Raw genomic sequence first — 12,060 nt, 5'->3', positions numbered from 1 at the left:
TAATAAATACAGCATATTCCCTTCAGCATATTCCCTTCAGCATATTCCCTTCAGCATATTCCCTACAGCATATTCCCTACAGCATATTCCCTTCAGCATATTCCCTTCAGCATATTCCCTTCAGCATATTCCCTTCAGCATATTCCCTTCAGCATATTCCCCTACAGCATATTCCCTTCAGCATATTCCCTTCAGCATATTCCCTACAGCATATTCCCTTCAGCATATTCCCTACAGCATATTCCCTACAGCATATTCCCTACAGCATATTCCCCTACAGCATATTCCCTACAGCATATTCCCCTACAGCATATTCCCCTACAGCATATTCCCCTACAGCATATTCCCCTACAGCATATTCCCCTACAGCATATTCCCCTACAGCATATTCCCCTACAGCATATTCCCCTACAGCATATTCCCCTACAGCATATTCCCCTACAGCATATTCCCTTCAGCATATTCCCTTCAGCATATTCCCTTCAGCATATTCCCTTCAGCATATTCCCTTCAGCATATTCATTTTACATTTACATTTTAGTCATTTAGCAGACACTCTTATCCAGAGCGACTTACAGGAGCAATTAGGGTTAAGTGCCTTGCTCAAGGGCACATTAACGTCATTTAGCAGACGCTCTTAGCCAGAGCGACTCACAAATTGGTGCGTTTACCCTATAGCCAGTGGGATAACCACTTTACAATTTGGGGGGGGGGGGGGGGGGTTAGAAGGATTACTTTATCCTATCCCAGGTATTCCTTAAAGAGGTGGGGTTTCAAATGTCTCCGGAAGGTGGTGAGTGACTCCGCTGTCCTGGCGTCGTGAGGGAGCTTGTTCCACCATTGGGGTGCCAGAGCAGCGAACAGTTTTGCCTGGGCTGAGCGGGAACTATGCTTCCGCAGAGGAAGGGGAGCCAGCAGGCCAGAGGTGGATGAACGCAATGCCCTCGTTTGGGTGTAGGGACTGATCAGAGCCTGAAGGTACAGAGGTGCCGTTCCCCTCACTGCTCCATAGGCAAGCACCATGGTCTTGTAGCGGATGCGAGCTTCAACTGGAAGCCAGTGGAGTGTGCGGAGGAGGGGGGTGACGTGAGAGAACTTGGGAAGATTGAACACCAGACGGGCTGCGGCATTCTGGATGAGTTGTAGGGGTTTAATGGCACAGGCAGGGAGGCCAGCCAACAGCGAGTTGCAATAGTCCAGACGGGAGATGACAAGTGCCTGGATTAGGACCTGTGCCGCTTCCTGTGTAAGGCAGGGTCGTACTCTCCGAATGTTGTAGAGCATGAACCTGCAGGATCGGGTCACCGCCTTGATGTTGGCGGAGAACGACAGGGTGTTGTCCAGGGTCACGCCTAGGCTCTTCGCACTCTGGGAGGAGGACACAGCGGAGTTGTCAACCGTGATAGCGAGATCCATATTCCGATAGCCATATTCCCTTCAGCATATTCCCCTACAGCATATTCCCTTCAGCATATTCCCTTCAGCATATTCCCTTCAGCATATTCCCTTCAGCATATTTTCTACAGCATATTCCCTACAACATATTCCCTACAGCATATTTTCTACAACATATTCCCTTCAGCATATTTTCAACATATCCCTACAGCATATTTTCTACAGCATATTCCCTTCAGCATATTCCCTTCAGCATATTCCCCTACAGCATATTCCCTACAGCATATTCCCTACAGCATATTCCCTACAGCATATTCCCTACAGCATATTCCCTTCAGCATATTCCCCTACAGCATATTCCCTTCAGCATATTCCCTTCAGCATATTCCCTACAGCAGATTCCCTACAGCATATTCCCTACAGCATATTCCCTACAGCATATTCCCTTCAGAATATTTCCTACAGCATATTTTCTACAACATATTCCCTACAGCATATTTTCTACAACATATTCCCTACAGCATATTTTCTACAACATATTCCCTACAGCATATTCCCTACAGCATATTTTCTACAACATATTCCCTACAGCATATTTTCTACAACATATTCCCTTCAGCATATTTTCAACATATCCCTACAGCATATTTTCTACAGCATATTCCCTTCAGCATATTCCCTTCAGCATATTCCCTTCAGCATATTCCCTTCAGCATATTCCCCTACAGCATATTCCCTACAGCATATTCCCTACAGCATATTCCCCTACAGCATATTCCCTTCAGCATATTCCCCTACAGCATATTCCCTTCAGCATATTCCCTACAGCATATTCCCTTCAGCATATTCCCTACAGCATATTCCCTACAGCATATTCCCTACAGCATATTCCCTACAGCATATTCCCTTCAGCATATTCCCTTCAGCATATTCCCTTCAGCATATTCCCTTCAGCATATTCCCTTCAGCATATTCCCCTACATCATATTCCCTACAGCATATTCCCTACAGCATATTCCCTACAGCATATTCCCCTACAGCATATCCCCTACAGCATATCCCCTACAGCATATTCCCTACAGCATATTCCCTACAGCATATTCCCCTACAGCATATCCCCTACAGCATATTCCCTACAGCATATTCCCTTCAGCATATTCCCCTACAGCATATTCCCCTACAGCATATTCCCTACAGCATATTCCCTTCAGCATATTCCCCTACAGCATATTCCCTACAGCATATTCCCCTACAGCATATTCCCTACAGCATATTCCCTACAGCATATTCCCTACAGCATATTCCCCTACAGCATATTCCCTACAGCATATCCCCTACAGCATATTCCCTTCAGCATATTTTCAACATATCCCTACAGCATATTTTCTACAACATATTCCCTACAGCATATTTTCTACAACATATTCCCTACAGCATATTTTCTACAACATATTCCCTTCAGCATATTTTCTACAACATATTCCCTTCAGCATATTTTCTACAACATATTCCCTTCAGCATATTTTCTACAACATATTCCCTTCAGCATATTTTCTACAACAGCCACATAAATAGCGTATGGCTAGAGCTCCATTGTGAAATAAGTCTTTTTTAGCCGCCATGTTTCACTGTTAAATCAGTTTGGATGCCAGACTAAGACCTCAATGGGACACTTCATCAGACAGGAAACCCCAGTGCTGCATCAGCTGCACCAATTAAATCGTCACTTTACGTTAATATGACCGTCTATTTAGTCCACCGGTTCTGCACACACTTCTCTGATGACTATGTCCTGGTGTTCTTGACTATGTCCTGGTGTCCTTGGCTATGTCCTGGTGTTCTTGGCTATGTCCTGGTGTTCTTGGCTATGCCCTGGTGTTCTTGGCTACGTCCTGGTGTTCTTGGCTACGTCCTGGTGTTCTTGGCTACGTCCTTGTGTTCTTGGCTACGTCCTGGTGTTCTTGGCTATGTCCTGGTGTTCTTGGCTATGTCCTGGTGTTCTTGGCTACGTCCTGGTGTTCTTGGCTACGTCCTGGTGTTCTTGGCTACGTCCTGGTGTTCTTGGCTATGTCCTGGTGTTCTTGGCTATGTCCTGGTGTTCTTGGCTATGTCCTGGTGTTCTTGGCTACGTCCTGGTGTTCTTGGCTACGTCCTGGTGTTCTTGGCTATGTCCTGGTGTTCTTGGCTATGTCCTGGTGTTCTTGGCTACGTCCTGGTGTTCTTGGCTATGTCCTGGTGTTCTTGGCTATGTCCTGGTGTTCTTGGCTATGTCCTGGTGTTCTTGGTGACATGCTATTGCTGTAACATGCATGTCTGTTTTCTCCTTTCCCACCGTCCTGTTAGGTTCTGTGTTTCCTTCCTGCAGGGGGTTGGTACAGCATACCTTGCTCTCTGCCTGGAATGATTATTATCTCAACGTGATGCATGCTCTGGTAGTGAGAGACCAGAGCCTACCGCCAAGACTAACGTATTGCATGTATTTTAATATTTTCTAATAAATGCTTCAACCAACACGTGGCGTTTCATGTCTGAACCTGGTTAAAGAAAGGCTGAATGAACATAAAACAATATTCAGAGACATCCAGCAGTAATACTGAACATGCACACACACACCACAGAGTGGGAAATTCACACTTCAACCAGAAGCCCCCAAAAAAGCAAAGACACCAATGGATGGAGCCAGGGCTGTAGGACATACCTGCGAGGCAAGGAGGGGGTGGAGCTACTGAGATCACATCCTGTGCTATTGAGGCGGCGGGTGTAAGAGGAGCTACGGCTCAGCCAGCTGAGAGAGAAAGAGACAGGAGGGGGAGAGAGAGAGAGAGAGAGAGAGAGAGAGAGAGAGAGAGGGGGAAAGGAAGAGAGGGATGGGGAGAGGGGGGGCAAGGAAGAGAGGGAGGGGGAGAGGGGGGGCAAGGGAGAGAAAAAGAGAAAGAGAGAGAGAGAGAGAGAGAGTGAGAGAGAGAGAGAGAGAGAGAGAGAGGGGGAGAGAGAGAAAGAGAGGGGGCAAGGAAGAGAGGGAGAGATAGAGAGGGAGAGAGAGAGAGAGAGAGAGAGAGAGAGAGAGGGGGAGAGAGAGAAAGAGAGGGGGCAAGGAAGAGAGGGAGGGGGAGAGGGGGGCAAGGGAGAGGGAGAGAGAGAAAGAGAGGGGGCAAGGGAGATAGGGAGGGGGAGAGATTGAGAGGGAGAGAGCGATAGGGAGAGAGCGATAGGGAGGGGGGAGAGAGATGGGGGGGGGGGGGGGGGGTGATGCAGTGAAGCTCAAAACCTGTTCAGCTATTTTCACACATGCTCAGTCTCTCACACTAACGCATGCTCACACACACACACACACACACACACACACACACACACACACACACACACACACACACACACAGAGTAGAGCTGATGAGCAGCCTTTCCCTGTCATTCCATACTGTGGTACATGAGTTCATCATGCAAGGCAAGCTTCATGCAAACCCACCTGCTACTGCTGTCTGGGATATTGAAGAGACGTCTCGTTGGAGTGGGGTTCACTCTGGCAGTCCTGGGTTCCTGAAAGTAGAAGGAGGTTTGATGATCTATCAATCCCTAGCTTTGAATAGCTTCAAACATATCACTACTAACTAGTTGGTCCAGTCTAAGAGTACAGTAGTGTATTGGAGGTGTTGATGTAGTTGGTCCAGTCTAAGATGTAGCTGTATTTCCTTGATTCCTTGGGTCCTCTCTCCTTGCCTACTTCTCTAAATAGATTGGAGGTTGTTTTGAGAAGATGTGCGGAATCAAGGAACCGTATTTGTAAGCAATGTTTAGATCAACAGTTGTCACAAAGTGTTAGAATAATTCTCAGCCTGTGACGCTCCTGTAACGCTACGGTCCCTTTTAAAGGTGTGTTCCTACGACCAACGTGTGCTGGTTCCAATACCTTGGTGTCTGTGGTGGTGTCGGAGCTGAGGCGTGGGCTGGAGGCAGAGCGGGTCATACCCAGGCCAGACTCAGTCGCCCCGCGGGTGGACTCCTGGCTTGGGTCGGTGGCACCTGAAGGCCCCAGGGTCACGGAGCTGCCTGCCTTACGAAGAGAGGTCCTCCAGGAGCCAGGGGCCGCGCCAGGGGCCGCGCCAGGGGCTGCGCCAGGGGCCGAGCTAGGGGCTGGGGGCTTCCCTGGGTCCTGCTGCAGAAGGAGAGAGAGATTTACCATTCAAATGAATAATCTCACCACCGATCAAATCAGATTAATGACCTTCCAACAGAGGTAATAAAGGCAATTTACCAAATCACTTAAAAAGTCAATAGTAGAGTGCACAGGTTGTTCATCTGAGTTTATTTGTATTTTTTCGGCCTTCACGAGGAGCTACAAAGTCCCAGCTACCCTAAGCAGCATTCTGATGTTCAAACACCAATAGAAACCGTGTCGTACCTTTTTAACGGTGTTTCCTGATGTGCTGGTTGCCGTGCTGGTTGCCGTGCTGGTTGCCGTGGAGGTAGCGTGGGGGGAGGAGCTGTTGCGTTTGTTGTTCAAGTTGTTGATGATCTCTCGGTTTTTGGCTTTCTCTGCAACAACAACAACAACAACCATCAGCCAGTTAATGACATCATTCTGTACAACAGAACAAGTCCACATTGGGTTGCTGTCTTTTAGGCATGAGTCATGACAGGGTTTTAGGTCCATTCCATTTCAATTCAGTAAACTAAAATGTGACTTCATGAATTGACTAGACTGAAATGGAATTGACACCAGGGACCCTGGTTCATGAAACGTCATCATCTCTCAGTCTCTCACCTGATTCTGCATCGCTCTCAGACTCGTCCTCCTCTTCCTCTGAACTGGAGCTGCTGCAGACCTGGGCCTGTCCCCCCTGGGTCCCCTGTCCCCCCTGTCCCCCCTGGGTCCCCTGGGTCCCCTGCCCCCCCGGCTGGGTCTGTCCCCGGCTGGGTCCCCCCCCCTCTTCCTCCTCCTCCTCGGCAGGGCTACTGGTCAGGGCAGGGGGAGGGTGCTTCTCTCTCTCGTGGAGGCAGATCTTCTCCCGGCTGCTCATACGAGAGATTGAGGTCCTGCAGGGGAGGGGCAGGGGGTGGGGAGAGGTTGACAGGTAGGCATGGAGGAGCCAATCAGTGAGGGTGATCACTAAGGGCGTAGCCAAACCGTGTGTGTGTGTACAAACAAAAACAAACACCACCAGGATGTGGACAGTAAATGGATCCTGGGGGAGACTGATTGACAGCTTTATTTGTTGTTGTTGTGTGTCTATGTGTGTGAACGTAATGGATGTGCAACAATCTATAAAATATGTATTTTCAGACAGATACTTCTATAATGGATCTTTCCAAATGTACATCACAGGGGCTATCATCACACAGCCAATCACACACACAGCCAATCACACACACAGCCAATCCCACACACAGCCAATCCCACACACAGCCAATCACACACACAGCCAATCACAGCCAATCTCACACACAGCCAATCCCACACACAGCCAATCACAGCCAATCACACACACAGCCAATCACACACACAGCCAATCACACACACAGCCAATCACACACACAGCCAATCACACACAGCCAATCACACACACAGCCAATCACACACACAGCCAATCTCACACACAGCCAATCCCACACACAGCCAATCACAGCCAATCACACACACAGCCAATCACACACACAGCCAATCACACACACAGCCAATCACACACACAGCCAATCCCACACACAGCCAATCCCACACAGCCAATCACAGCCAATCACACACACAGCCAATCACACACACAGCCAATCCCACACACAGCCAATCCCACACACAGCCAATCACACACACAGCCAATCCCACACAGCCAATCACACACAGCCAATCACACACACAGCCAATCCCAGCCAATCACACACAGCCAATCACACACACAGCCAATCCCACACAGCCAATCCCACACAGCCAATCACACACACAGCCAATCCCACACAGCCAATCACACACAGCCAATCACACACACAGCCAATCCCACACACAGCCAATCACAGCCAATCTCACACACAGACAATCCCACACACAGCCAATCACACACACAGCCAATCCCACACACAGCCAATCACAGCCAATCCCACACACAGCCAATCACACACACAGCCAATCACACACACAGCCAATCCCACACACAGCCAATCACACACAGCCAATCACAGCCAATCACACACACAGCCAATCCCACACACAGCCAATCCCACACACAGCCAATCCCACACACAGCCAATCACACACACAGCCAATCACACACAGCCAATCCAAACATTGTGTTGGCTGCTGGCCCTGGTGGCATCATACCTACATGCATACTATTGGACGACCAGGCCGTCACTGTAAATAATCATTTGTTCATAACTGACCCGTCTGGCTAAATAAAGGTTAAATAGATAAATATGGGAATGGAGCTCTGACAAAATACACTGTGACTGTGTTTCTGTGTCAGCTGGGTAACAGACGGTGTCTGATTCTCCTGGTAGAGAGGAGTGTCAGCTGGGTAACAGACGGTGTCTGATTCTCCTGGTAGAGAGGAGTGTCAGCTGGGTAACAGACGGTGTCTGATTCTCCTGGTAGAGAGGAGTGTCAGCTGGGTAACAGACGGTGTCTGATTCTCTTGGTAGAGAGGTGTGTCAATGCTCATATAAGTAACACACTAAGCTACGTCTGTGGTTCTGCATCAGTGATTCCTAGGTGGGTAACAGATGGGCAACAGACATGCTGGGGCACTGACCTGCGTGGTCGAACCGGAGCCATATTGATAGGAGGGCTGGTCTCGATGACAGGAGGCTGGGACAGCTTGGCTTTCTCAGTACGCAACTACAGAAAGAGAGAGAGATATTTAACAGAGATATACAGAGTAAATATACAGGAAGACATACACATACAGTTGAAGTCTGAAGTTTACATACACTTAGGTTGGAGTCATTAAAACTAGTTTTTCAACCACTCCACAAATTCCTTGTTAACAAACTATAGTTTTGGCAAGTCGGTTAGGACATCTACTTTGTGCATGACACAAGTAATTTTTCCAACAATTGTTTACAGACAGATTATTTCACTTATAATTCACTGTATCACAATTCCAGTGGGTTAGAAGTTTACATACACTAAGTTGACTGTGCCTTTAAACAGCTTGGAAAATTCCAGAAAATGACATCATGGCTTTAGAAGCTTCTGATAGGCTAATTGACATCATTTGAGTCAATTGGAGGTGTACCTGTGGATGTATTTCAAGGCCTACCTTCAAACTCAGTGCCTCTTTGCTTGACATCATGGGAAAATCAAAAGAAATCAGCCAAGACCTCAGAAAAGAAATCTGGTTCGTCCTTGGGAGCAATTTCAAAACGCCTGAAGGTACCACGTTCATCTGTACAAATAATAGTATGCAAGTATAAACACCATGGGACCACGCAGCCGTCAAACCGCTCAGGAAGGAGACGCTTTCTGTCTCCTAGAGATTAACGTACTTTGGTGCGAAAAGTGCAAATCAATCCCAGAACAACAGCAAAGGACCTTGTGAAGATGCTGGAGGAAACAGGTACAAAAGTATCTATATCCACAGTAAAACGAGTCCTATATCGACAAAACCTGAAAGGCCGCTCAGCAAGGAAGAAGCCACTGCTCCAAAACTGCCATAAAAAAGCCAGACTACGGTTTGCAACAGCACATAGGGACAAAGATCGTACTTTTTGGAGAAATGTCCTCTGGTCTGATGAAACAAAAATAGAACTGTTTGGCCATAATGACCATCGTTATGTTTGGAGGAAAAATGGGGCAAGCTGAAAAACACCATCCCAACCGTGAAGCACGGGGGTAGCAGCATCATGCTGTGGGGGTGCTTTGCTGCAGGAGGGACTGGTGCACTTCACAAAATAGATGGCATCATGAGGAAGGAAAATTATGTGGATATATTGAAGCAACATCTCAAGACATCAGTCAGGAAGTTAAAGCTTGGTCGCAAATGGGTCTTCCAAATGGACAATGACCCCAAGCATACTTCCAAAGTTGTGGCAAAATGGCTTAAGGACAACAAAGTCAAGGTATTGGAGTGGCCATCACAAAGACCTGACCTCAATCCTATAGAACATTTGTGGGCAGAACTGAAAAAGTGTGTGCGAGCAAGGAGGCCTACAAACCTGACTCAGTTACACCAGCTCTGTCAGGAGGAATGGGCCAAAATTCACCCAACTTATTGTGGGAAGCTTGTGGAAGGCTACCCGAAACATTTGACCCAAGTTAAACAATTTAAAGGTAATGCTACCAAATACTAATTGAGTGCATGTAAACTTCTGACCCACTGGGAATGTGATGAAAGAAATAAAAGCTTATTTCTACTATTATTCTGACATTTCACATTCTTAAAATAAAGTGGTGATCCTAACTGAACTAAGACAGGGAATTTTTACTAGGATTAAATGTCAGGAATTGTGAAAGACTGAGTTGAAATGTCTTTGGCTAAGGTGTATGTAAACTTCCGACTTCAACTGTAGGTATCTGTAGTCCCTGATAGATATTATATAGGTATCTGTAGTCCCTGATATATATGATATAGGTATCTGTAGTCCCTGATATATATTATATAGGTATCTGTAGTCCCTGATAGATATTATATAGGTATCTGTAGTCCCTGATAGATATTATATAGGTATCTGTAGTCCCTGATATATATTATATAGGTATCTGTAGTCCCTGATATATATTATATAGGTATCTGTAGTCCCTGATATATATTATATTGGTATCTGTAGTCCCTGATATATATTATATAGGTATCTGTAGTCCCTGATAGATATTATATAGGTATCTGTAGTCCCTGATATATATTATATAGGTATCTGTAGTCCCTGATATATATTATATAGGTATCTGTAGTCCCTGATAGATATTATATAGGTATCTGTAGTCCCTGATAGATATTATATAGGTATCTGTAGTCCCTGATAGATATTATATAGGTATCTGTAGTCCCTGATATATATTATATAGGTATCTGTAGTCCCTGATATATATTATATAGGTATCTGTAGTCCCTGATAGATATTATATAGGTATCTGTAGTCCCTGATATTTATTTTATAGGTATCTGTATTCCCTGATATATATTATATAGGTATCTGTAGTCCCTGATAGATATTATATAGGTATCTGTAGTCCCTGATAGATATTATATAGGTATCTGTAGTCCCTGATAGATATTATATAGGTATCTGTAGTCCCTGATATATATTATATAGGTATCTGTAGTCCCTGATAGATATTATATAGGTATCTGTAGTCCCCGATAGATATTATATAGGTATCTGTAGTCCCCGATAGATATTATATAGGTATCTGTAGTCCCTGATAGATATTATATTGGTATCTGTAGTCCCTGATATATATTATATTGGTATCTGTAGTCCCTGATAGATATTATATAGGTATCTGTAGTCCCTGATATATATTATATAGGTATCTGTAGTCCCTGATAGATATTATATAGGTATCTGTAGTCCCTGATAGATATTATATAGGTATATGTAGTCCCTGATATATATGATATAGGTATCTGTAGTCCCTGATAGATATTATATAGGTATCTGTAGTCCCTGATATATATGATATAGGTATCTGTAGTCCCTGATAGATATTATATAGGTATCTGTAGTCCCTGATATATATGATATAGGTATCTGTAGTCCCTGATAGATATTATATAGGTATCTGTAGTCCCTGATAGATATTATATAGGTATCTGTAGTCCCTGATATATATTATATAGGTATCTGTAGTCCCTGATATATATTATATAGGTATCTGTAGTCCCTGATAGATATTATATAGGTATCTGTAGTCCCTGATATATATGATATAGGTATCTGTAGTCCCTGATATATATTATATAGGTATCTGTAGTCCCTGATAGATATTATATAGGTATCTGTAGTCCCTGATAGATATTATATAGGTATATGTAGTCCCTGATATATATGATATAGGTATCTGTAGTCCCTGATATATATTATATAGGTATATGTAGTCCCTGATATATATGATATAGGTATCTGTAGTCCCTGATAGATATTATATAGGTATCTGTAGTCCCTGATATATATTATATAGGTATCTGTAGTCCCTGATAGATATTATATAGGTATCTGTAGTCCCTGATAGATATTATATAGGTATCTGTAGTCCCTGATAGATATTATATAGGTATCTGTAGTCCCTGATATATATTATATTGGTATCTGTAGTCCCTGATAGATATTATATAGGTATCTGTAGTCCCTGATAGATATTATATAGGTATCTGTAGTCCCTGATAGATATTATATAGGTATCTGTAGTCCCTGATATATATTATATAGGTATCTGTAGTCCCTGATAGATATTATATAGGTATCTGTAGTCCCTGATATATATTATATAGGTATCTGTAGTCCCTGATATATATTATATTGGTATCTGTAGTCCCTGATATATATTATATAGGTATCTGTAGTCCCTGATAGATATTATATAGGTATCTGTAGTCCCTGATATATATTATATAGGTATCTGTAGTCCCTGATATATATTATATAGGTATCTGTAGTCCCTGATATATATTATATAGGTATCTGTAGTCCCTGATATATATTATATAGGTATCTGTAGTCCCTGATATATATTATATA

General features: G+C 44.4%; 1 protein-coding gene across 2 annotated transcripts in view; it reads right to left on the bottom strand.

Moving 5' to 3' along the window:
• LOC311134941 (protein phosphatase 1 regulatory subunit 12C-like) overlaps window positions 1-12,060 on the bottom strand; it is a 57,696-nt gene that overhangs the window by 25,012 nt on the left and 20,624 nt on the right. The window contains exons 6-11 of one of the 2 annotated variants that reach the window (XM_084168709.1): window positions 8,133-8,218; window positions 6,158-6,429; window positions 5,795-5,928; window positions 5,303-5,548; window positions 4,862-4,932; window positions 4,094-4,180 (exon numbers count right to left, since the gene is read on the bottom strand). In XM_084168709.1, coding sequence (XP_084024835.1) covers window positions 4,094-4,180; window positions 4,862-4,932; window positions 5,303-5,548; window positions 5,795-5,928; window positions 6,158-6,429; window positions 8,133-8,218 — 896 coding nt within the window. The remainder of the gene's footprint in view (window positions 1-4,093; window positions 4,181-4,861; window positions 4,933-5,302; window positions 5,549-5,794; window positions 5,929-6,157; window positions 6,430-8,132; window positions 8,219-12,060) is intronic. The other variant, XM_084168710.1, reaches the window with a different exon arrangement.

Source organism: Coregonus lavaretus (genome assembly GCF_964263955.1).
Source record: "Coregonus lavaretus genome assembly, chromosome: 9".
Classification (NCBI taxonomy): Eukaryota; Metazoa; Chordata; class Actinopteri; order Salmoniformes; family Salmonidae; genus Coregonus; species Coregonus lavaretus.
This window is presented reverse-complemented; position numbering and strand designations above follow the sequence as displayed.